This window comes from Pleurodeles waltl, chromosome 4_1, assembly GCF_031143425.1.
Source record: "Pleurodeles waltl isolate 20211129_DDA chromosome 4_1, aPleWal1.hap1.20221129, whole genome shotgun sequence".
Taxonomy (NCBI): domain Eukaryota; kingdom Metazoa; phylum Chordata; class Amphibia; order Caudata; family Salamandridae; genus Pleurodeles; species Pleurodeles waltl.
The window spans coordinates 740,477,763-740,505,502 of NC_090442.1; the positions used below are offsets into that span (position 1 = coordinate 740,477,763).

Here is a 27,740-nt window from a genome sequence, read left to right on the forward strand (position 1 = left end):
TTTCTATGCAAGTCTAATTGCCTTGTTCAATGTAAATGTATCTATGTTTTAATTGCTTTGATAACCAGGACTCTCACAACTTTATATTAGAGATTAAAATAGGTTTGACAATAGCTTCTTATGCCAAATTGTAATTTTGTAGTTCTGCTAAAAAAATATGTAATTCTCTACATTTCGGTTTCAATTTGCTCTTACACCATAGCAAGAGTTTGATGTTTACAGTTTCAGTAGATAATTTAAGTTGGGAAAACAGTATGCCTTACTTAAGCAAGGAAGAATATTTGCCTTTAAACACTATTCCACAGGAGCAAACAACCTCCATGAACTGGCTACTAAAGAGATAATAATAAAAGTCCCTACATACTTTACCTCTGCCAGCAGCACAATTCTCTTCCCATCTGGCCAGATCACGTGGTCTACCTGAGACCTTACGCGTTCCCAAGTCAGCTCTGGAGTGCGCAAACTTGCCTGAAACACACAATTGTCTCACAAGTTGGTTTATAGTCAATTAACATTTCTGATAACCATATAGCATAAACAATACTTCAATTAATCTAATTCCAATTCGCACTTTACAGTTAAACAGTTTTATTCATTCTTAATATTAAAAGGTTATAAAACAAAATCAATGAATTTTACCCAATCCTGCCACTATCCTTAAATTATCAGTACTGAGGGCAAAGGTAATTTCCACCTTATATGATCGTACAATAAATTCTAAAACTAATGGTTTTAGCTACTGTTTTAAGTTAGGAGGTTTGGGCAAACGCAAATAACATGAATCAAAGTGTCTTCAACAGTTATGCGTAACATGCATGTTTCTTTCTAGAGTTTAAAATTTCTTTGACCCATAATCATTTCTCTCCCTATCACAAGATGAAGAATGGGGCAGCAGATCTAACTTTTCTTTTTTGTTTTTATTAAAAGCCAAATAGGATCTCTGATCTGCCAAATACACATCTATGTAAAGGAAATCCCTACTATATATATATATATTTTTTAACACCCACCACAAGTTAGAATGCCCCATATGGGTAAATTTGAGTCAACGTAGTTGTAATACCTGCAGGAGCTGTCCTAATAGGAAACAAGCCGGTAAGAACTGCTGGATTACATTTTACGTTTAACAAGGCAGAACTCTGATCTTGTAAGAGCCTGGAATAAAGACTGCAGTAGACTAAAACAAGAGAAACCCAGTGCACCGGACTAAATCTGTCCAGAGGGATCACTTGCCGGGAAAAGACAGAAACTCTAAATAAGAGCAAGCAAAACAACTTAACGGATACTACAGTGAATATCTGTGACTGAGACAATAAATGAAGAGCAGAAAATAAGGACATAAAGCAATGAATTACTTGTGACCCTCTTCAATGATTATTGGTCCTCTATAATTGACACATGCTCATGTGATGGATTCTGGGTACAAGGCACTCTGCACTTTATTTCTTTGTAAATTGTATGTGGAACCCAAAACAACTGCCAATACCTCTGCTGAAAAAATATAATTTTAGACAATGTAGACCAGCGATGATTTTCATACAACAGCTATGTACTTTGAAAATTTACTGTCTCATGTTAAAGTTTGTATGGTCTGCCATCTTGATATGCAAGAAATTAGGTAGCCCGGTGGCCTGAATGATTGTTAAACGGGATACATTGAAGTATTTTAATATATAATTAAATGTTATTGTTAATGCTGACTTTATGTAAAATATTTAAAGATGACTTTGCCATCATGTTTTATTTGTATATTTTATTAAACTATGTGCTTTTATGTTTTTTTCTTTGTAAAACCAAATAATTGTTATTGACTCATTGAAACAGCCCTGATAATTAAGGTTGCATTAAAACTATTTGTTCTTCTCACTGAAAGTGTGTCTTATGTGTTCTGTAGACCAGTAGTCGTACAATCCAAAAAGATAGTATCATTTTCACATTGGAGCAGGGCTGATAGGAAACTATGGGGATAAGGAACTGGGCAGAGAAAGCCACACTCACTTCTGCTACACAGACTGAAGACGCAGAGGTGAAAGTATTCACTGCTGCTTCAGATATGTATAGGTAAAACTCCTCACAGACAATTAATTATCCTGACCTAGCTTAATCCTTACTCAAGTGTTTATATACAAAGCTTGTGTAGCAAGGGAAGGAGAAATACACCAATGTAACTTGGATCACAGCTTTTATTTGCTTGCCTTAATGAGAGCAACCTCACAATCGAAGCAGCAGGCACAGAGATTAGCCTTTAATGTGGTCACACAATAAATCACAGACAATGCCAAAATCTTGCCCAGTATATTGCATTTGGACCAGAAGCTAGATTGATAAATTAGAGACAGGGTTTCCTCTTTTGACCAAAGCTCCTGTTCAGCTACTAAGCAAGCATATCCTGTTGCTTTTACATCAAGAAAGGCCATTCTGCAATAATGCAATGGAGAACTTGAATCACAATTGCTAAAAATAGTATGTAAAACAGACTGACAAAGGGCAAAAGTCTATGTTCAACTAGAAAAAAAGCTTGTCTGGGATTCCATTGAGCCCAGAAGCCCCACAGACTGAAATATTTTCATATTTCCTGGCTTAAAACACAATTGTCACTAGTGCAGATGTGTTAAAGGTAGCCAAAGGAAAAAATTAATTTATGAGTCTAGCATTCCTTGAGCAGTAGGGCACGATTCATAGCACAAATTAAATACGGCGAGAACAGATGTAGGAGTTTTGAGAACCAGTTGCTAGAAACCCGAGGAGTATTCATAATGTTTCATCATTTATCAGAACTCACACCGACCCTTCTGATATACCTATTATGGTGAATTCCCTGGATGCCTACAGTACATGGGAGGAAGACTGCCCAGGCCATAAACAGCCTGCATCCTAAGAGAAGGGGTCCTCTTTGTTCACTTATATCTGACCTAAGAGGCACCATAACACACAGGTATACAAGTTATCTTTCAGGTTAGAGTTATGGTGACTAGCTGCTGAATTTCACTTGAATAAGTGCAGTACTGGACTGCTTTCAAAGCACAATACACCCTGAACTCTTCAATTATCACAACCCTACTGTGATTCAAGCAGAGGCACTAATCTGAAGGACCAACAAGGAACTAAAACCATGAATTTCAGCACATACAAAATTGTTCTTACCACATCAATTTCTGTGTTTGAATGTCCCATGTTACAGACGATGCAGCCATTCTTCATTCGATCCAAGTGCTCTCGTGTTACCACATTTTTGTTCCCTTAACGAAAGATGTCAGGGGAAAGCACAACCATTAACAAAATAAGCATTAAATACGAAAACACACATATCAACAACAATTGCTTCAAATGCTTATATAACAAAGACACATTCATGTGGCAATCAAGAAACAACCAATTACTACAGCATGCACAGCACATGAATTTCATGGCATGATGCCCACTGCAAGATACTGATGGGAGATGAAAGTGCAAACAAAGGATGTGGAACTAATAATTTACATATCCCTGCAATATGATACATATTTCTGTGTGGTAGTTCTCTTTCACATCTTGCAGCTGGGTTTACAATTACTGGATTCTTTGTATGGGCTTTGGCAGATTTCTAGATGTACATATAACCCTCATTCACAAAACCGTAACACTTTTTACGCTGCTGCCATGGACGGATAATTTTGTTACATGGCAGAATCATTGTGACAATCTCCTAGGGTCTACCCAGGACTGCTGCCACTTTTGGAAACTCGTTTTACCTTTGAGATAACATAATAAATCCTATGCATGGTGGCTTTCATACTGTTAAAAAGTCTTCTTTAAACAGCCCTTTTCATCTGAACTGGTACTATCACCTCATATCAAATCATGAAAACAAACAGACTAACATTATTTATCAGTTGCCTCTATATTTGGAGACTTCAATGGCTTTAGTTGCTTAAACTAACAAATGAAAGCTATACAACTCTTGGCTTACTTAATGATTAAGATATTATTAATGTCTTTATAGAAAGGTGAAGGGCAACAGGAACTACCACTGAATCAAACCTGGCCTACAAATAAACTGTACAATTATGCAAACAGTATTTTACAGGCAAAACAGGCCTTCTGCTTTAAAATCTGAAAACAGTGCCTCCAATCTCAGTTTAGTGAAATTAGCAACTAGAGATTGAATTTAAACATTTCTCAAGAGTGACTAACAGTCAACCCAAAGACCCCTATGCACAGAAATCATACAAACGTACCAGAGTTGTAGAAAAGGTCTTAAGAGTTTCATTTGAGGACATGAAGAGGGTCTGTTGGCTATACGAGTTGGCTGTAAATTAATCAATTCTGCTGTAAATGTACTTAGTTGTAGCTTCACTGTTGAAAACAGACTGACCATTCAAATTACTTTTCTCTTCATCTACTAATACTCTCTCATTACATAATCATATAACTTCACATTCTGTCATTTTTTGGTGAATTAATTTTTTTGTGGAACCAGGCAATCAATCAGTTTGAGAGCAGCCTCAAACCCGAAAATGCAGGAAATTGTTCACTTGTTTCAGGTGCCAGTTGCTCAGCCTCTCAAGCCGGGACTCTTGACTCGAGGGGGCCAAAAATTACTGGACATTTATATCTGGATGGAAAATTTGCACTAATACAGGCCTCCCTATCTAGTGAATTGGGCAGGAGTGATAAACTCTACCATCTAAAGAGTAAACCAGAATTTAAAAGGCTGCCACTTACTTTAACTATGTAATGGTTCAAATTTATGTTGGAGCCAAAACAGTCCTTTATTCAAATGCGGCAACACATTGTATTTGGAACTGAATGGAAAAACGTCATTGACAAACCTAAAACACATGGGGAGATTGCAGTAAATATGACTACAGCAACAAATACTTGGTTATCACAATACAGGATATCATCAGGTCAGAAGAGCAGTGGCAGATGCCTCCAGTATTTCTGGATGCTCTTAAAACTCCCTACCATTTTTGGTTAGCTCTAGTTCACGTTTGGCAAGTCTTCTTTGGGTCTTAAAACAAGGACAGCATGTTCTCTCAAAAGGCCTGTTATTACCAGTGTCCAAGATGAAAATTGAAATTTTCCTCACAGAGTTGGTTTTGGTTACTGATCATGTCAAGCTAATATGTGAACACTGAAAAATGGGGAAAATGTGAAGATATGTGAGTATGTAGTGAACAAGTATTAGTATCTAAGTAGAAAATTCATCCGAGACATATTTCTTCTTTAGCATTCAGTTTCTGACACACAGGACTGTTAGCTTCTGGAGGTACACCACTCACCCCTCCTCTCCCACTGTAGCCCTTTGGCATTCGGGGGGGGGGGGGGGGGGAAGGAGGAGAGGGGCACATAACCCATACCATTGGCTTATTATTATTATTTTTTTGAAGAAGAATTATTCTGGGAAATTGGCTCTTGCTAAGGAGAGACCAGACAGCCACTTTGGGACCTAATAGGTCAAGGTCCTTTTGGATGGGGAAAGAGGAATGGGATACTCTCTCAATCCATAATGGACCACTGCAGTAAAGGGGTCTCTCAGAGGTTCAATGTTCACAGTCTTAAACGACAAGAGGACTTTGAGTCAAGAGCAGTACAATATGTTGTCAAAATTTCACCTGACACCGAGAACACCACAATCATAAGAGTCATGACATCAGCAGATCTATTATATCTTCATATGACTAACATGAACAGTACTTAAAAAGGACTTTAGCTGTAAGGCATCTGTGAGGCCGGAGGCTCATGGTTCAGACCACAAAAGAGGAATGCTTTACTTATCAGCAATTATGCAATGTCTCATATGATTGCACAGAAGTGCACCCAATGACGTCTCACATTTGCCACAGTACTTGTCAATGCACTACCCTTAGACTTGACCAAATAACTACTCTCATTCAGGTCAATCAGTCTGGACTAAGACATGGCCCTACAAATCGGTCCATTCATTATTCTGCCATGGTCCATGCTCATGTTTTTCTGGCAAGGCTTTCTGCTTAAGAAACACTGGTGACACAGTCATACTTCCCTCAGAAGGCTGAAAGTCTGAGAGCTACATTTAGAGGTTGGATGCACCATTCACCAGTCTTGCTGTTCCCATGTCCCCATTTGAAGGTGGAGGAAACAAAGGCTGTCTGGCACCAGAGCCTCAGCTGGTGACTCACCCACTACTGGGTGACAGATCATAGTGACCTTTGTCCTGCCTTATTTAGGGTGAGGTGAAGATTTCTGAATTGCTCTCCCCAGGACCATTATGCGACGCGTGGAGGTCACTAGCAGGCAAAAATAGGGCACTGAGAATGCGTCAATGAACTTGAACAGGAAACCAATGTTTTTTCCCTAATTTTACCCAGTTCCATAAGCAACTGAACAGTTTTATGGGTCCTCTTTAAATCTGCACCAAATCGCCAGAAGGAAAAAGCGGGTATGACAAAAGAGCCATCTAGAAGAAAGCTGGTCTTGCTTTCCATATCATGAAACTTAGATAGCAGTTACCTCACCCATGAAAAAATTATAGAACCTCTGTATTCTGCCAAGGCCGGGACGCTTCCCTTCAGCCCCACAAAATCAGTAATTAAGCCAAATCTACATATTATGTGTGCACCTGTGCATGTGATGACAATGTCGACTTGTCGGATCACTTCGTTCAGTTTGACGAGCCGGAAGCCATCCATGCTGAAAAGAGGTAATGGGGTAAGGAGGAAAAAACAAAAAAGATACTAAGAAGATGAACACATTGGAATCACTGGGAGCAATTCAAGCACAAGAAATGAGGTATCCTAAAACAAAACTAGATGGACTTAAAAAGCTACCTCTTACCATCTATGCATGAAATAGCTTTAATAGGGCTACATATAAGAAAATATTCTCTCCATAGTAACAGCTACTAAGTCAGAAGTTCACATTGCCAGTACCTGGGAATCACGGACCTCAGTTTTCGATAGAAAATAGTGACAAACGCATTAACAAACATAAGACATTTGGCCAAGCACTAGTGAAACAAGCTCTTGGAAAAAGTAAAACAAAATTAAGTGGGAAGGGGTTAGTCAATTCCACTTACACCCAGCCCCCAAACATTTAGGCAAAACTGGTTTGTTTTATTTAAAGAAAAGTTTATTTTTTATAAATTATTAAGTATCCTGGGAGTTTTAACACAACTTTAACAGTCCGTATATTTAAATGTCTATGCAAATGGTTCTTACCAGGCCTGCAATGCGCAGATGGGATCGATCTCTGTCACATACACTATGGAGCCCATAGCTTTCAGAGCGGCACAGCAGCCCTTGCCAACCTATAACGGTGGAAGAAATTAACTTAATACAAAAGCTGCTTATACCTAAAACTAAAGTGTTCTCACACACATTACACAGCTTTTAAAATAATAAGCCTCACATGGACCTTATAAAGCCATTATACGGTACATTAGTGTGTTTGTTGGGCACATTTAACTATTTTCGGTCTTTTTAAGCCTGTGTTGAATGTAGGACACATGCTGGATGACCAGAAATTAGGGTAATGAAGGCGAAAACTGCACTAAACATTATAGTAAGTTATCAAGCTATGCTTATATTACACAAAATGGATTACCCTCCATGTCGATGGAACTTCAAATGTCATGAATAAATGCTAAAACCAGTAGCAGATGAATACCACTTATCCCAGAAAAACTTGCCTTATTTCATTAGATAGCTACCAAGATTTGTGGTAATTAGTAGCAGTAAGGAAAACTATAGCTGCACTTTTGTCTCTAACAACATTTGACACAAGGATGCCGCCTTTGAACTACTTGAGTTCTAGAGCACTAACAGTTGCTCAAATTTGTCTCAGCAGTGGGCATCTATTATGGTCCTGATGAGGTTTTGTCTAAAGTGAGAGTACTGAATGGTCCAGCATCAGCAAAAGGCTGATCTTCTGCACATCCATATACATTTCCTCACAAAGAATATGAATGGTACTCATTTATAGAATATTATTCTGGAAAATATAATATAGTAGCAATCGAAAAGTCACTTACTTGTAATCCTAGTCTTTCACCAGGTCATTACCTTTAAATTAATTAAAGACGGAATACCTCTGTGCATATATGAGATCCCAGAAGCACACCTTTCAAGACAATTTTGAGAAGAGAAATTTGCTTGACCAACTAAAGGTGCATTCCTCTAGACCAAGGTTTTGGATACTTGGAGGCACAAGTAGGGCATTTTGTGTTTTTCCGTTGAAAATAAGTATATTTCTGGATGACCAGAGCAAGAGAAAATATAAGTCAGCACTTTGGAAATTAAAACCCATTTATGCTGTTCCATCATGCGTCAGCCAAGTTAGTCTGTCTTTGTTTTCTGCAACCCTGTAAAGTGCACTGGAGGTAATCAAAAAGACCTCATCATCCAGTGCCAAATAGTTTGTTTTTCCTTGGAGAACACTCTGGACTTCATCCCTTCCTTCGTTTAGGTAGTACACTGCATACATGTTGTCTGACTGCAGAAAAAGAGGTCTAACATTGATCACTGGCAAGGACTTCAGTGCCAGGTGAATTACTCACAGATCTAACATGTTAGTGTGAAAGTCTCTTTCCATTGGGAACCACAAACCGTGTCATGAGATCATTCATATGTGTGCCCCAGCCCCTTTGGAGAAGGCACGGTCACAAATTCCTGAGAAGGAGCTAAAGGACGAAACTAAAGTGGTGCAGGAGATTGTTTTAATACACCATCAATATAGATGCTGAAGAGCGTCTGATGTCAATCGAACCCTGCCATTCTGATTTCTGCCACCATTGATCCATCCTGCAGAGGTCTAATGACCAGTCTTACAATCCAAACGAAAGAGTTGCACAAGATGCTGAAGTACTTCTGACAGACAGAAATCTCTCTCCAAAAAAGACACCTTTCCCGAATCTTGCCCGGCACCAAGGAATGAATACTTTGCGTTGGAGCAAGTGGTGATTTTTTGAAATTGTGATCAACTTGAGAAAATCTATTGTTGAGGGACAGTGTTGAAGCTTTGACAATAAGATATTTACATCAGCCAGTCATCTCAACACGGGTAAAGGAACAAATCCTTTCTTGCACAGCAAAGCTTGAACCACTGCTATGACCTTCAAAAAAGCTCTGGGAGCTGGCTTCAGATCAAATAGTCGAATCTTGTACAGGCAATGTTCTTTCCCGATCTTGAAGAGGAGGACAACTCTGTGTTTGGCGTAAATGGGCACATGAAACTAGGTACCTAATGATCTGAAGCACACATACCAAAGCCCTGCTTTAAGTGAGGGAAGACTAGATTGAGAGCCAACATCCTGAATTTTGCTCACTTCACCTATCTGTTCACAATTTTGAGGTCTAGGAAAGGTTCTAATGAAATTCCTACTTAGGACCTACTTAGGACTTCTGGATTAGGAAATAATGTGAATATCTCCCTGTTCATCTGGTTAGGTAACAGGCACTATGCGTAATGCAGTTGTACAGCCAGAGCCCTTAAAACGTACTACCTGGCGTCTCCTCCTCCCTATCGGACTCAGTTCCCATAGCACTGAGGCACCTGCCATGCTCCTGTCACTCTCCCTCACCATCACTCTCCCTCTCTTGCACTGCTTTTCTCATTTGTCATTCCTGCCTGTTGACCTGTGCCACTTTTTGTGCCATCTGTACACTGCCACTGCTTTTTGTGCTGCCATTTCTGCTGTCTGTTGTTGCTTCCTTTTTACATTTTTCTGCCCTTTTGCTCTCCCTTTCTACTGTGCCACTGTTTTTCTATTTTGCCTTTCTCTGTTCTGTCTATTGTGCACACTGATTATTTGATGCCTCTCTGTCTTGTACACTTTTGCCATTTTCTCATTTTCTGGGCTTGTCTATTTTCACCATAGTTTTTTTTTTTTAACTGCCAGTTTCTTGCTTTTAGTGTTTTTCTTGGTCAGTAGTCTTCTGCCTCTGTACTTGTTTTCAAGCTTTTTAACTGCTGCTTGTACCACTCACCTATTCACACTCTTGTCCTCTTCTGCTTAGGAACTACTTAATGGCACCCCAGCATGATTGTGCCAAAGGCAAGTCAGTCAGTGCCTGTCCATACCTGGACCACCTCCAGTGCCCAGACCTCTGGGCACATGGCTACCCACCACTAAGCCACTGCATTCCTCACACCAACCATATTTCCCAATTATTGAACTGCTGCCGCATAGCACCACACAAAATGGCAAGAGCCTTCACCTGCACCTTGTGCAGATTTTCTTGTACCCTACCGCAGGCAGCCATCACCGCTCCCACATGCAAAACACCCAGCCCCAAGTTGACAAACAAGCAAGCCACCACAGACAGACACACACACACACATCACTCCTCAGGTACATGCTCCCCAATGCCTATTTGCTCAGCAAGCACACTACGTAGATGTGGGACCTGCTGTATGACTACAGTCCTGACCACCTTTTCCACACAGAAATATGGCTGCACTCAACCTTGGCACAGGACATCAACTTAGCTATCCCAAGGTGTTGCTACTAGCTACATGCAACACCTCACCTTCAAGCTACAAGTCACAGCCAGCTTTACCCTGTGTGGTAAACCCTTGTATGAAGATCACAGGACCGCACACTAACTTCTGCGACATCCCAGTCTTTGTTGCACCCCTCATATTAGACTCTAGCCCTTTCATCCTCCTATGAGACTTGAACTTTCATTTCGAGGGCCGCGCAGACTACAGCTCAACCAGACTCCTCAAAAACCTCAGGAACCTCAGCCTCACCCAGCATGTCACCAGATCCACCCACTCAGCCAGACATCTACTGGACCCAAATTTCATCATCAGTCACAAACCAACATCTATAACGTGGAATGACCAAGCCAACATCGGCATTAACATCACCATTCTAACACAGACAGCCGTCCGCCCTGGCACTGGCCCAACGCTGATGGAAAAACAGCTCAGAAACTACTCTGCTTCTGCTCTCGCACACTGCCACAAGCAAACCTGCAACTTAACAGAAGACATCAAACTCAAACGAAAGGATCAACACCTTGACCCTCTCAAGCAGAGCAAAAAAACAAAAACACAAACACAGGCCAGCTGGTACAAGAAAGAATTCACTATAACAAAGGGGCACTGCAAATAACCGGAATGCAAGAAGAGACCAAGCCATACTGCTGCAAACAAGGACATCTTCATATCTGTCCCGAAACAATACAACCAGCACATCTGAGTGCCAAGAGAACACCCTTTGCAGACTGCATTGAAGCTAGCAATAACAGGAAAGAAATCTTATCCTTTACTATAGAACTCATCAGGCCCATGCCACCATCATTGTGACTCGAATGCAGAGCCCCTGCAATGACCTTGTGGACTACTTTTTCATAAAGATCACAGCCATTTACAACTTCAAACGGATGGCATCACTTGCAGCCAGTCTTCCAGTCTCAACAGAAAAATGGAGTTCCATCGGACACCTGTCCCCACTATGTCTTCAACAAAGGACTCTTCCCTCATCAGCACAGTCATGACTCATACTGAACAAGTCCATCAACAATGCCACCTTCCTAGAAGCATGGAAATATGTAGTTCTCAACACCATGTTAAAGAAACCATCTGTGGACCTCCTGCAAATCTCCCCTCCTACCTTCCCAAACAAAAGTCCTAAAGCAAGCAATCAGACAGTTAACCGACCACTTTGTCAGCCACCAGGCCCCCAACAGATGTCTAACTAACCACCTCTTCAACGCAGTCTGGATTCAGGCCCAACCAGAGCACGGAAACTGCACTCATTGCAGCCACAGACAATACACACGTGATGCTCAATGATCATGGCCCTGATTCTACTGGACCTCTCTGCAGCAATTGACATGGTTTAACACTCCATCCTCATCAGACATGGATTGGCATTCAAGGCCCGGCTCTACGATAGATCAGCTCTTTCCTGAAGGAGCGTCACAGACAATGAGTCTTATGCCATACACCTCAGAAACCCAGAAACTCATCTGCAGAATACCCCAATGCTCATGCATCAGCCCTACCATCTACAGAATACACATGACTGAGGCCAACATAATCCAGGCCGGCAACATCCATATTCTCTCCTACTTGGATGACACTACTCATATTGATCCTCTCGGAGAAAAACCAAACACGAGAAACAAGTTCACTGCATGCATGATGGAAGTAGCCAGGATACTATACCGGATGTCCTGACAGCTACTCATTTTCCTGACCCAGCGGGCTGTAGGATTCATTCCCTTCTATGGGATTCAGGAACAAATGGAAAATCTGATTTTGTACCCATTGTGCACAATATCTAGTACCTGCAGGATGGATGGTAAAAAAGTAATTACTTTGCCGGGATTTTTCTATGGCTGCAGGAGGCTTCTATTTCCTCCACCATGGGTGGCTTTAGATGTGGAAAGGACTGCTACTATGGCTGCTTTTGTTCTAGAAGCAGTTGTTTCACGGATAATATTCACAATCCCTTGAATTGGATGGGAAAAAAATATTTTCTTCTTTCAAGACCTACTGATTTTAAGTTCTCGGTCTCAGTTTTTGTTTTCTGCAGTATTCAACTTGTGCCTCAAACAAAAGGTAACCACTTTAAGGCAAGGCCAGCATTTTCTGTTGCGCATGTGACATGTAACAAATAAGCCTCTGACGAGATGAATAGTTAATGGATATTGTATGGCAAATATCACCAGTGGCCAGGCAACTGTATCCCAAGCCACACTAATTAAGCCATCCAAAGTGATCAGACCTTCCTTTATGATCTTCTTGAAACAATTGTGTTTGTCTCTCGGAAGACACTCCAGAAACTTGTTCATGGATTTCTAAATGGACCCATCATAACCGCTAAAAAGGGTAGAGGAACTACCTTCTCTGGCAATGCCAGCCGAAGTCTGACAATTTCTATTACAGATAGTCCAACCTTTTTCTCTTGCTCTGGAGAGTTTAATCAAGTTGAACATGCAGCATTATGTTTTTTCGTTGCTGCATCAAAACACCAAAGCATCAGACTGTACTGCCCTTAGAAACTCTGGACCCAAATACACAGAGTTTAATTTATTTTCTAGTTGCCTTTTTATTACTTGAACGGAGAAAAACTTAGGAGTGACCATCATAGGCTTCTGCAGGCTCTGTACCAAGAGAACCACTGGCTGTACCCCAGGTTTTATTTGGATGCTTTAAAAAACTAACAGGAGTTAGTCTGGAAACTGAGCTTTCTCACAGCTTTGTTAAACAGCTTGTCAAAGAAAATAAGTTCATCAATCAGAGACTACTTTTACGGAATTATCTTACGTGAAGCTGGAGATAACTCATACCTAACTGCATAGGAATTAGAGTTCAAGAATTAGCGTGTGCCTCCTAGGACTGGGAGAATTAGAGCTACCCCTTGACTTCTGCCATTGTAATCTCTGTTTGGCTCAGGTTCTCTTATGAGAGGAACCAAGAGAGGAATCTTTAGCCACAAGCAAACCTTTATTATTTGCAAAAACATCCTTCTGACAAAGTGGAATATAAAGATGATCCAATCTTTTAAGCTAAGCCAAATGCTTAGAAGCAGGTTAAAGCCTTTGGTACGGAAACTGATCCACAAAAGGCTGTGGTAGTAATCCATCCTCCATGGATGGGATAACACCCACTGCAGTTGGAGGTGTTTGAGAAGGATATCTTATCCACCTTTTAAGTAAGTGAAGATGGTGACTCAAATCTAGTCAAGGAAGAAAACACGCTAAATGACTGGAAGCCCCCTTTATTGCAAAATGTCCCTCAATGCTGAGGACTTCCAACCTCTCAATATAAAGCTGTCGGAATGCCTCAATGTCAAACAATTCCCCAAAAGGCATCTCAACTTTCACATACTACATACAAAACTGGGATTGCTGGCGACGTCGAGAAGCAGCTCAGATCCAAAGTGGCAGATGCCACTTGGATTGTTATATAAAAAATGAAGAATTTTGAGTGAAAATCCAAAAATAAAGAAAAAGGACTACAGGTGGGAGTTGGATCAAAGGAGCAGATGGGTTGATGGGAGGCAAAGAAGAAGCCAGCTGGGGGCAGTGCAGGAGAGAGCAACACAGGTGGTTTGGGGGCAGTGGCAAGTTGGGGGAGTTGCACTCAGTGGAGTAAAGAACAACACTGGGGAAAAGCACATGAGAGATGCGCAGCACACAAATAACAGAAAAACTGGGAACAGTATGGAGAAGCACACAAGGAAAAGGACAGGGAGAATGGGATGGACGGGGAGAAGTACATGAGAGAGAAACACTGAGTACTCCAGGTTGGGCATTTGGGGGAGGGCACATAGTAGAGAGCTGGAAAACAAACTTTCATGGAGTGCTTAATCAAAAAGAAAAAAGTAGTTTGCTAAAAGTGAGTAGTGGAAGGACACAAATTAGCTAAATCAAGAGGATGGAAAGGAGGCTATGCACCAAGGGACAAACAGAAGATGGGCAAGGAAAGACATCAAATAAACAATAAAACGAGTGGCAATGAAACCAGATAGTAAACAGTGTGAGGGCTAAAAGCTCCCTGTAAGCTCCTGGTAAGGCCACAATAGGTATTTAACAAATAGACCGCTTGTGCAGTTTGGTAGGCTTGACCAAAGTAGAGAGACTGCACTTGAGAGTAGTCTGTGTAAATAGATAAGACGCATTATGAAAAAAGGAACAATATGAAAAAATTGTGAGAATGTTCAAGGCAAAAGAAAATTGAATGAGTACATCAGAATGGGATCTAACAAATACTTTTCAAGGCAATATGCATCATAAGTATCCTGTAGTGGTTTTATTAGTAGACTAAACCACTGAAATCCTCAGTTTAAGCACAACGAAAAAAATACCAAAACGAAGACCCAAATGTCAATTCTAGCTAGTTTAGGCATTATTGACACTGATTCCACTATCCTTTTTAGGTCGAAGCCTACCAGATAGCACAGCTGTCTGCTTTGCTAACAAAATCTTAGCGATTTTTGGAAAGCTTCCCTTGTAATGCATTTTACTCATTGCTTACACTGGCTCTGTGGTTTGCAACTCACATTTACTTGATTTCTATTTGCTGGGTCTATTTGTTTACGCTGTCCAGCTAAAGTCAAGCTCAAGTTCGTCCCGTCCCTTGCACAAACCCTATTTACTGTATTCATCCACCAGTGCTCGATTTCTGTAAACAGGCCTTTATATCTTGTTCTTATCTTGTCACATTTGCTGTGTATTCGAAGATAGGGGTGAAATGCCAAGCTCTTTCTTCCAGGAAGCTTGGTGTTTACTTTCCTTTGTCAGACTTCAAAGTGAGAAATGTATGTGACAATCATGATGGCTCTAGAGAGGGCTTCAGGAATGCTGTACAATTTAAACTTCTTTCTAGCAACAAAGAGTAAATGTTTGTAAATGAACTGTGCGAATATTTCAAAATTAGAAAAGCCCAAATGAAGCACATTTTTGTTAATTCTGAAATGTGGTGGAAACAAATATTTAGAAACAATCAAAATAAATCAATACTCTAGGTGATGTAATTTCCACGCATTGTCATTTGTGCACTGTATAATTTTATCAGTAAAACTGCATGTCTATGCAAATGTAATGGTCATTTCAACTAAAGATGTATTGTTTGTTTGTACAAATACGTCACAATCAGATATGGGCAATGTACGATAAATAGTTAATAAACAGAACGTGGAAAAAAGATGTATTGTTTGTGATGGAAGTGTGCTACACAATACATATTCCAATCTATGCCACTCCACAGCTCTCTACTGTACACCACTCCACTTTAAACCATGACACTGCACTCTGCTACACTTTGCAGTACTCCGTTCTACACCACTGCACTCTATGCCTCTCTACTTTACACTGCTACTTTATGCCAATGCACTCAACATCACTTTTCTCTATACCACTGCACACGTTGCCACTATACTCAACACCACTGCACTGTTGGCTATTGAACTCCACACCACTCTAGTCTCGGCCACTTTACTGTGCACAACTCCACTCTTCGCCACTCTGCAACACTTCACTCTACGCCAATACATTGTACCACAATGCACTCTAGTCTGTACCACTCCAATCTACGCCCCTGCTCTCTGTGGCAATCCACTGTACGCTACTCTAATCTACTCTGTACAACTGCACTCTACCACCTTGCACCATTATTCTATGCCACTCCACCCTGCACCACTCCACTCTACTTCACTCTACCCGGCACCACTCCACTCAAATCCAATTCATTCTACTCTGAAATGATCTACTCTACACTATTGCTTTTTATGTCACACTGCTCTATGACAATGCAATCTAGATCACTGCACTGCATTCTGCACCACTATAGTATGACACTGCTGACACTCTACAACACTTCACTCACATTACTGAACTCTACACCATTCTACTCTGCGCTACAGCCCTGCACTGCGGCACTCTCTTCAGCACTACTGCACTATAAGGCATTCTACACTGCGCCACTGAACTCTGTGCCATTCCACTCTACGCCACGCTGCTACACTCTACGGTGATCCACTCTACTCTACACTGCACCACTCCAATCTGCGCTGCTACGCTCTGTACAACTGTATTGTTTGCCAATACATTCTACGCTACTCTACTCTGCATCACTCTGCATCACTCCACGGAACTATACCCTACACTGCACCACTCTACTCTGCACTGCACTACTGCACTCTACGTCACTGTAATTTCCGTGCAACACTATCATGCATGCCTGCTGCATTGCAATCCACTGAATACTATGCTGGTACACTCTACACAACTACACTTTACTCTGCAACACTATGCCAATGCACTCTATACCAGTCCATTCTACCCCACTCCACTGTACGCCATGCTAAACAACTCCACTCTAAGCCACTCCAATACAGGACATTCTATGCCACTTAATTCTACAACACTCTACTCCACTCTCTGCCATTCCACTAGACAACACTCTACGCCACTATCTTTTAGCCATCCTGAACAGCAGCCACGCTGGTGTACAACATGGCTAAAACACATTGGCAAAGCCAATAGTTCTTCCAAAGGCGCGACCTATTGCCTTTGACAATGCATCTTTCTGAAGGGACAAGAAAGACCAGTAAGAATGTGGCCTTTAGAGGAGCAATCGACCCAGCCATCATGCACAGAAGATTACTGTTAAATAAATTATTCTTAACTGTACTAGAAAAACTATCTATTAGCTCAAATATTTTCAGTCAGGGAGAGCAATATATAAGATAAGCTCTTATACAATTATCAAGATCATAATAACCCTGCACATGTTAATTTACTATTTTATTATAAACCATGAAAAGAAATGTATCCTTTAGACACATTTTTGTATGCCAGTACTCAATTCAACAAGATTCTTTTGTGCACTTGATTACTGAGGAACTTGAGTCAAAAAGCCTGCATGCTAATCAGTCAATCCATCATTTGAGATTCTTAAGGTATCCAAATTGATGTGCCTGTGATAGATATTTTCCTGTATTTCTAATTCTCAGTATCCATCATGACCAGTACAGCCACACCCAACCTGTGTTTCGCGGTGATAAACCTCCTCTTTAGGGCTAGGAAATGAAACAGTACCTTCTTTCCAAGATATTAAGTTACTTTTTGGCTGCCTCTGGTTGTAGATCTCCAAAAACTTTCACATTGGACCTCTTTACCAGATTAGGTTAACCTCATTATGATTGGCAACATTATCTGCACAACTCCTAAAGGGAAAGTATATCATTCAATGCCCATAACAAGAATCAAACATTTTCAAAAGTAAGTGCAGTTAACATACTCTTAAAATGCATTCCGTTTTTATCTTCTTCATATCAAGGGGCATCTCTGGTAGGACACCAATATTCACCAGGGGGTTGGCTGTACTGGTCATGGTGGATTTTGAAAATTATGAAACACACAAGAATATCTATCACAAACATTAGATTGAATACCATAAGACTCTTACTATAGCATATGATGGATGTACTGTTTAGCATGTAGGCTTTTTTTACTCAAGTTCCTCTATAATCAAGTAAAAAAAAAATAATAATCTTTTATCTAATCAAGTACTTATGAAGAACAAAAAAAGTGGCAAAGAAATAAATATTTCTTCATGTTTTCTAATAAAATAGTAAAATACGACTAGTAAAATAATATTGTGATCTTGAGAATTGTGTAAGAACTTATATGCTGCTCTTTACGACTGAATATGTGTGTGATCTAGGCTTGCAGACTAAGGCCCTCATTACGGCGGACTTGCCGTGGTAGGCAGCATACTGCCAGTGCTGGCAGTATGCTGGCCGCCTATTAAAAGTTTTTCGTTGGGCCAGTGGGCAAAAATGAAAATGTCACTTACCCAGTGTACATCTGTTCGTGGCATCAGTCGCTGAAGATTCACATGTTGTGCATAGCCCGCCATCTGGTGTTGGGTCGGAGTGTTACAAGTTGTTTTTCTTCGAAGAAGTCTTTCGAGTCACGGGACCGAGGGACTCCTCCTCTGTCTCCATTGCGCATGGGCGTCGACTCCATCTTCGATTGTTTTCCCCGCAGAGGGTGAGGTAGGAGTTGTTTGTTAGTAATAGTGCCTATGCAATGGAGTGAATAAGTATGTACCTATTTAAGATTTAATATATTTACAAATGTACAAAGTTGAGGCTACCTTCCAAACGGCTACAGGCTCCCGGGGAGGTGGGTGGGCACATGTGAATCTTCAGCGACTGATGCCACGAACAGATGTACACTGGGTAAGTGACATTTTCAGTTCGATGGCATCTGTCGCTGTAGATACACATGTTGTGCATAGACTAGTAAGCAGTTATCTCCCCAAAAGCGGTGGCTCAGCCTGTAGGAGCGGAAGTAGTCTGAAATAAGGTTCTTAGTACGGCTTGGCCTACTGTGGCTTGTTGTGCTGATAGCACGTCTACACAGTAGTGCTTGGTAAATGTGTGAGGCGTAGACCATGTGGCTGCCTTACATATTTTGTGCATTGGAATATTCCCTAGGAAGGCCATGGTAGCGCCTTTCTTTCTGGTTGAGTGTGCCCTTGGTGTAATGGGCAGTTGTCTTTTTGCTTTAAGGTAGCAGATTTGGATGCACTTAACTATCCATCTGGCTATACCCTGTTTCGATATTGGGTTTCCTGCATGAGGTTTTTGAAATGCAATAAACAGTTGTTTAGTTTTTCTGATGTGTTTAGTTCTGTCGATGTAGTACATAAGTGCTCTTTTGACGTCTAATGTATGTAGTGCCCTTTCAGCTATGGAATCTGGCTGTGGGAAGAACACTGGTAGCTCTACCGTTTGATTTAGGTGGAACGGTGAAATAACCTTTGGCAAAAATTTAGGATTGGTCCTTAGGACTACTTTATTTTTGTGTAGTTGGATAAAAGGTTCTTGTATTGTAAACGCCTGAATTTCACTTACTCTTCTTAGAGATGTGATGGCGATGAGAAATGCAACTTTCCAGGTTAGGAATTGTATTTCGCAAGAGTGCATAGGTTCAAAGGGTGGACCCATGAGTCTTAAGACGATGTTGAGGTTCCATGAAGGAACGGGTGGTGTCCTTGGTGGTATAATTCTTTTGAGGCCTTCCATAAACGCTTTAATGACAGGTATCCTAAATAGTGAAGTTGAATGGGTAATCTGCAGGTATGCAGATATTGCTGCTAGGTGTATTTTAATGGAAGAGAAGGCCAGGTTCGATTTTTGTAAGTGTAGTAAGTAACCCACTACATCTTTTGGAGATGCGTGTAATGGTTGAATTTGATTATGATGGCAGTAGCAAACAAACCTTTTCCATTTGCTTGCATAGCAGTGTCTAGTGGATGGTCTTCTAGCTTGCTTTATGACGTCCATACATTCTTGTGTGAGGTTTAAGTGTCTGAATTCTAGGATTTCAGGAGCCAGATTGCTAGATTCAGCGATGCTGGGTTTGGATGCCTGATCTGTTGTTTGTGTTGTGTTAACAGATCTGGCCTGTTGGGCAACTTGACGTGGGGTACTACTGATAGGTCTAGCAGTGTTGTGTACCATGGTTGCCTTGCCCATGTTGGTGCTATCAGTAGGAGTTTGAGTTTGTTCTGACTCAATTTGTTTACTAGATATGGAAGGAGAGGGAGAGGGGGAAAAGCGTACGCAAATATCTCTGACCAGTTCATCCATAGGGCATTGCCTTGAGACTGCCTGTGTGGGTATCTGGATGCGAAGTTTTGGCATTTTGCGTTCTCCTTTGTTGCAAATAAGTCTATTTGAGGTGTTCCCCAACGTTTGAAGTAAGTGTTTAGAATTTGGGGGTGAATTTCCCACTCGTGGACCTGTTGGTGATCGAGAGAGATTGTCTGCAAGTTGATTCTGGATCCCTGGAATAAACTGTGCTATTAGGCGAATGTGGTTGTGAATTGCCCATTGCCATATTTTTTGTGCCAGAAGGCACAGCTGTGTCGAGTGTCCTCCCCCCCGTTTGTTTAGATAATACATTGTTGTCATGTTGTCCGTTTTGACAAGAATGTATTTGTGAGTTATGATTGGTTGAAATGCTTTTAATGCTTGGAAAACTGCTAGTAGTTCGAGGTGATTTATATGCAGTTGTCTTTGATGTACGTCCCATTGTCCTTGTATGCTGTGTTGATTGAGGTGTGCTCCCCACCCTGTCATGGAAGCATCTGTTGTTATCACGTATTGTGGCACTGGGTCTTGGAAAGGCCGCCCTTTGTTTAAATTTATATTGTTCCACCATGTTAGGCGGTCTATCAACACCAGATCTAGAAGCTGACCCTGTGCTTGTGACCATTGTGATGCTAGGCACTGTTGTAAGAGCCGCATGTGCAACCTTGCGTTTGGGACAATGGCTATGCATGAGGACATCATGCCTAGGAGTTGTAATATCATCCTCGCCTGTATTCTTTGTGTTGGATACATGCGTTGTATACGTTTTTGGAAATTTTGAACCCTTTGTGGACTTGGAGTGGCTATTCCCCTTGTTGTATCTATTGTCGCTCCTAGGTATTGTAGTACCTTGCACGGCAGAATGTGTGATTTCGCATAGTTGATGGTGAAACTGAGTTTGTAGAGGGTTTGTATGACCTGATCTGTGTGTTGTGAGCACCTTGTCAGTGAGTCGGTCTTGATTAGCCAGTCGTCTAGATACGGGAATACGTGTATTTGCTGCCTTCTGATGTGTGCAGCCACTACTGCTAGGCACTTTGTGAAGACTCTTGGTGCAGTTGTTAAACCGAACGGCAATACTTTGAATTGGTAATGTATTCCTTTGAATACGAACCGTAGGTATTTCCTGAGCGACGGATGTATTGGTATGTGGAAATACGCGTCTTTGAGATCTAAGGTTGTCATGTAATCTTGTTGCTTTAGCAATGGTAACACTTCCTGTAGCGTGACCATGTGAAAGTGTTCTGATTTGATGTATGTGTTTAGTGTTCTGAGGTCTAGGATTTGTCTCAGTGTTTTGTCCTTCTTTGGTATTAGAAAGTACAGTGAGTAAACCCCTGTATTCTTTTGTGTTTTTGGTACCAGTTCTATTGCGTTCTTTTGCAGTAAAGCTTGGACTTCTATTTCTAGGAGGTCTGAATGTTGTTTTGATATATTCTGCGTCTTTGGTGGTGTGTTTGGAGGGATTTGTAGAAATTCTATGCAATAACCATGTTGGATAATTGCTAAGACCCAAGCGTCTGTTATTTCCTCCCACGCTTGGTAATATTGACCTATTTTTCCCCCCACTGGTGTTGTGTGGAGGGGATGGGTGACGTGTGAGTCACTGTTTGCTTGCAGGTGTTTTGGGGCTTTGAAATTTTCCCCTGTTTCTAGGGAACTGTCCTCCTCTGTATTGGCCCCGAAAGCCTCCCCTTTGGTACTGTCCCTGGTAGGTGGACGGTGTTGCATGTGAGGTGCTGGCTTGTGTGCTTTGACCCCAAAACCCCCCTCTAAAGGTTGTTTTGCGGAAGGTGCTGAAAGTGCCTCTGCTCTGCGGGGAGTAGAGTGCGCCCATGGCTTTTGCAGTGTCCGTGTCCTTTTTTAGTTTCTCGATTGCAGTGTCTACTTCAGGGCCGAACAATTGTTTCTCATTGAATGGCATATTGAGCACTGCCTGCTGTATCTCTGGTTTAAAACCAGAGGTTCGTAGCCACGCGTGCCTTCTTATAGTTACTGCCGTATTAACTGTTCTTGCCGCTGTGTCCGCTGCATCCATGGAGGAGCGTATCTGGTTATTAGAAATGTTCTGTCCCTCCTCAACCACCTGTTTCGCCCTCTTTTGTAGATCTTTGGGTAGATGCTCAATAAGGTGTTGCATCTCGTCCCAGTGGGCTCTATCATAGCGCGCTAGGAGCGCATGAGAGTTAGCGATGCGCCACTGATTTGCAGCTTGTACTGCAACCCTCTTACCGGCTGCATCGAACTTGCGGCTCTCTTTATCAGGGGGTGGTGCATCGCCTGATGTGTGAGAGTTGGCTCTCTTGCGAGCTGCTCCCACCACGACCGATTCTGGTTGCAGTTGTGAGGTGATGAAAGCAGGATCTGTTGGAGGTGCTTTATATTTCTTTTCCACCCTTGGTGTTATTGCCCTACTCTTGACCGGCTCTTTGAATATTTCCTTTGCGTGCCTAAGCATTCCTGGGAGCATAGGCAGGCTTTGGTAGGAGCTATGGGTGGAGGAGAGGGTGTTGAACAGGAAGTCATCTTCGACAGGTTCCGAGTGCAAGGACACGTTGTGGAACTCTGCTGCCCTAGCCACCACTTGTGAATATGCTGTGCTGTCCTCTGGTGGTGAGGGCTTTGTAGGATACGCCTCTGGACTGTTGTCTGACACTGGTGCGTCGTATAAGTCCCAGGCGTCTTGGTCCTGATCATCTTGGCTCATGGTGGTGTGAGCCGGGGAATGTGACGGAGTCTGTGCTGGTGAAAAGTGTGTTACAGGTGGAGGAGAGGGTGGCGGAGTTACCTTTTTCACCAGCTTTGTTTGTGGTGCTTGTTCTTGCTGAAATTCAAGTCTCCTTTTTCTTCTAATAGGGGGAAGGGTGCTTATCTTTCCTGTTCCACTCTGTATAAAAATCCGTCTTTGAGTATGGTCCACCTCGGTGGATTGTAACTCTTCCTCGAATGTGTGCCTTTTCATTTGAGTGGACATTGATTGCTCCTCTGAATAGGAACCGGTAGTTGGCTCGGTTGCGGGTCGTTTCGGCACCGAAACTATATCCGCGCTCTTTTTCGGCTCCGAGGCCACCTTCCTCTTTTTCTGAGTCAAGCCCTCTCGGTGTCGATCCTCCTCGGTGCCGCTGTCTCTGCGTTGAGCAGCTTCGGCTCCGCTATCTCGGTGTCGATCTTTGTCGACAGCACTATCGGTCCCGAGATGGCTGGGTGCCTGTGTCTCGACCCGAGTCGGACGATCTCGGCACTTTTTCGGCGCCGATGGTCGGTCACCGATTTTATGGGTTGAGCCATGGCCTGACGGCAGTGGCGTCCCCTGGGCCTTGTCACTTTTCTTGTGTGTTATTTTCGACGTCTTACTCACTGTTTCATGTTCGTCGAATTCGTCCGAGTCCGTTTCATGGATCGAGAAAGCTCCTCCTTTTTCCTCGAACTCTCGGTGTCCTGTCGGCGTGGACGCCATCTGCAGTCTTCTGGCTCGACGGTCACGGAGTGTCTTTCGGGACCGGAATGCACGACAGGCTTCGCAAGTTTCTTCTCTGTGCTCGGGCGACAGGCACAGGTTACAGACCGAATGTTGGTCTGTATATGGGTATTTGTTGTGGCATTTAGGACAGAATCGGAACGGGGTCCGTTCCATCAGCCTCAATGTTACACGCGGTCGGGCCGACCAGGCCCTGAAGGGGGATCGAAAATACCCCGAAGGGTTTCTGGAACTCTTCCCGATTCGGTGTCGATCCTATCTGATCCCGATACCGTTCGAAACAATACCGACGTATTTTCCGAAGTTCTAACTGTTTTTCCGTCCCGAAACACGGAGCGAAAAGGAACAAGTCCGAACCCGATGGCGGAAAAAAAAACAATCGAAGATGGAGTCGACGCCCATGCGCAATGGAGACAAAGAGGAGGAGTCCCTCGGTCCCGTGACTCGAAAGACTTCTTCGAAGAAAAACAACTTGTAACACTCCGACCCAACACCAGATGGCGGGCTATGCACAACATGTGTATCTACAGCGACAGATGCCATCGAACACAGTGTTTCCACCCACTTGCCCAGCAATAAAACTCACCACAACGAGCCGGCGTCAATGTTGTGGTGTGACGGGTGCGATAGCAGCCATTGCACATTTAACTGCCCGTAATTCAGGCAGTGAAATGCGCGACAGGACTGTCCATGGGGGCCCCTACACTGCCCATGACAAGTGCAGGAACCCCATGGGGCCCGCCCCACACCCTTTTTCTGCCAGCAAAAAGCAGATTGTGACCGCCGAGAGGCTGCAACCTGGCGGTGCCGGCAGGCGGACCGTGGCACATCTGCCACGGTCATAGTAGGGCGGTCGGACCGCACTGTCTGCGGCGGTCCAACCACCATCGCTAGTGTTGCAGTCTTGAGACCGCCACACTCGTAATGAGGGCCTAAGTGGCTAAGCAAGCACAGGAACATTATCATCAGATTACCCACAGTAAGAAATATATATACATATTTCCAGTCTTCTTAGCTAAAAAGACACCGCGGCACATTGGGCATGAAAATAACGAATATTTTATTTATCAAAAAGGAGAACAACAAATGTATGAGTCAGCACCTGTGGGAAAAAATAATAATATATATATATATATATATATATATATATATATATATATATATATATATCTCACATTTGCAAAGTATTTTTATTGTGTTTTTATGTCGCCACTACGTTGAACATGTTAAACATTGTAACAAAGATGGCAGTTCATTGATGTGATGAAGGCCGTAACGCGTTATTGGTGACTTGTTTAAATATGTTTAAAATTGTGAAATCTTCAAGCGCTGGTGTCCTTATTTTCAGTTGGCGGTTGGACCCGGGGAGTGGGGATGTGGTGGGTGTGGGGAATACAACGGTGGTGAGTGTAACTGGTCAGGGACAGTGGTGAATTTTTGGTCCTGAAATTGCCTGTGAGAAATAGCACTTTAGTGACGAAATTGTTCGGGAAGGAGACAGCAGGAAATTCACTTCTACACATGCACAGTAACCATCCGCTTAATATGTAATGCAGCATTCCATATAGCGAATTTCTCTGCAGAAATTGTAGGAGGATCACCAAACAACCAAGTTTGAAATGACCAAAAGGTTAAAAAAAATAAAAAATAAAGGTGAAAACAAATAAAGGGCGGGTGGCTGGGGGAGGATACTGCAATAAAGCTTTTACTAAGCCCAGCACTTGAGCAGACAAGATCTGTAGGGAAGAGACACTTTTTAGGCCCATGGGGAAAAGCGAAACCCATGTGTTTCATTACCAAGTATACCAGACAATCAAATCAGTTAAAATAGATTTTGAGGAAAAGGTGGGATATACTTACTCGCGATCCAATTTTAAAACAGAAAGTGGGTACACAACCGGCTCTCTCTTTCCAGAAGAATATCTCACTGAGAAACTTATTAGTACTTAGCCATTTATCCCATAAACCAGGAAATTGTCTGAAACGGGGATGAGGTTCCAAATGTTGTGGCCATTGCAAAACTTGTCAATTCAATGGGTACACACAAGCTTGCAAACATAAGTGGTGGCATATAACAAAAATCATCACTTGTAAGACAGAATTCGTTGCCTACGGTATTACTTGTCCATGTGACAAATGGTATATTGGCTCAACAATTTTCCCAGTGAAGAAATGAATCCTGGAACATTGGAGTGCTCTAGGTTTATTGTAGAGATGGGCTCATTAGCACCGAAAGGGATGAACATGGACGAGGAGCTTTATGTGCACCTTGAGTAACTGTGAAGTTAGACTATCGGGCCCTTAATGTGAACAACAGGATATAGGGGTTAGCTCATTTTGACGTGTGAGATGTACAAAGGTTTTTTTTTTGTTACTGTGTAACAAGAGGTATGATTATTACTACTTATAATGGTTTTTCATATTTTTTTCCAGTGTGTTAATGGACAATTCATACTCTATTTGCAAGAGGGGTTTGGAATAATGATATATTATGGAAACTGTCAATGAAGTGTTGTTGTGGTCATTGCATTATTAGATTAAAAAACAGGCTAATTCAACCATGGGAACTCTGAAGAGCAAATTTTGTATACAATATGTCATGAGGGCTGGGCTACTTTAGCCAATAGTGTTCAGTTTCATTTATTGTAATTTTGACTTTTTTGACCATTAGGATTTTGTCCTCTGTAGAATTGTGTTTTGGCTACTTTGAGCCATTATATGATAGTATGAGGAGATTTTCTAATCACTTGAGTCAGAGTGATACACAACAGCAGCATTTAAAAAAAATCTGTTTGAATTAAGGCATATTCTTGCATCAAAGGCTGGCTGGTGTGGCTTCTCGTTTCGCTTGGAATGGAACTTGAGAGGTGACACCCACACAGACCTTGTTGGTAGTGTAGCCAGTCCTACTGCAAGTGATTAGTTGAAGAATCAATAAGGCATCTTCACACAAGGTAATCTCTGCTTTTACGACAGAGAGGAAAACAGACACTCTTGGGTCACATGGGACAGCATTTTAATCAGCAGTGTTAGAGTGGCACAGTTGGTTTTGAAATTGAGAGGTGGTATTAGCTGGGGAGCTGAGGGGGCAAATCAAGCCTATTCAGAAGTTGTGTGGACTAAATTGAGCGCTGGAGGCAAGATCACAATGGTGCATTTCCTAATAATTACACTGGCTTCCTAGAGTTTTACTAATATGGCATGGTTCTCTTTTGATCTCCACGTTGGCAGATGCTTCAATATCCAGAGCCATCTGTTCTTCTCTGCACGGTGCTTCTACCTTAGAGCTCCTCTGTCTTTCAGACGGTTGCTGTCCCAGCTGCCAGCCATGGTCACACTAGTATGGTTGTTTGAAAGTGTAAGCACCTTTGAGTGCACAAGGGTAAAGAAGGAGCCAGTAATTTTCTTGGCAAAAAGGCTGGTGCAACATCTGGACACCAGCAGCATACCTCCATAGGCCTGTATCTGGCAGGATGAGGCAGATAAGTAAGGCCCTCTCACCCAAGAGTTCTTCTAGGAATGACGATGATGCTGGGGATCTAGGTAGTGACTAATCAACTTGTGTTCCAGCCCCCAAACACATTTAATTTGATGTGTTTAAGGTGTTGCATTTGGACTGGAACCTCTGTTTTGTATCAGTGGTTTGTGTGAATGCTGTGTGTGTTTTCAGGGGAACATTACAGAGTGAGCCAAAAGTGAAAAAGCAGCTGAGATGACACTGTAGTATGCAGAGTCTGGTATGACTGAAACCCGTTGTGTTAAAGTGTTGGCTGAGGGCTAGTGACATGAATGGAAACTAGCTGTCCTAGGGTTTCAATAGAAGCCTTCACTGAGTTGTTCCTAATATAGTGCTTTGATATTATAAACCTATCCTGTGTCTATATTAGAGACTGAGAGGTGGATCCAGGTACTTGAATTCTAACAGAAGTACAGTGGAATTAAACCTTAAATAAATCAAGCTTTCAAGGTAAGAGGAGGACCTGGCTATCAATAGAATTACTACAGTAACCACCAGGATACCGTCTGACTTACATTAATGGAAGTATAACTGTCAAAATTAAAAGGCCTGTGGGCAGGAATGAATGGTGGTAGGGCTGAACTTACACATAAATGCTAGCATTTGGTAGGGAGAAAGTGGGCAGTGCAAAAGAAAAGATTTAGAGGCAGTGGATTTCC

At 42.1% G+C, this 27,740-nt stretch overlaps 1 protein-coding gene across 3 annotated transcripts in view; it reads right to left on the reverse strand.

Moving 5' to 3' along the window:
* Nucleotides 1–27,740, reverse strand: part of AHCYL2 (adenosylhomocysteinase like 2) — a 407,107-nt gene that overhangs the window by 137,921 nt on the left and 241,446 nt on the right. For all 3 annotated transcript variants that reach the window (XM_069229350.1, XM_069229352.1, XM_069229351.1), the window contains exons 10-13: nucleotides 7,182–7,270; nucleotides 6,584–6,654; nucleotides 3,145–3,239; nucleotides 370–468 (exon numbers count right to left, since the gene is read on the reverse strand). In XM_069229350.1, coding sequence (XP_069085451.1) covers nucleotides 370–468; nucleotides 3,145–3,239; nucleotides 6,584–6,654; nucleotides 7,182–7,270 — 354 coding nt within the window. The remainder of the gene's footprint in view (nucleotides 1–369; nucleotides 469–3,144; nucleotides 3,240–6,583; nucleotides 6,655–7,181; nucleotides 7,271–27,740) is intronic.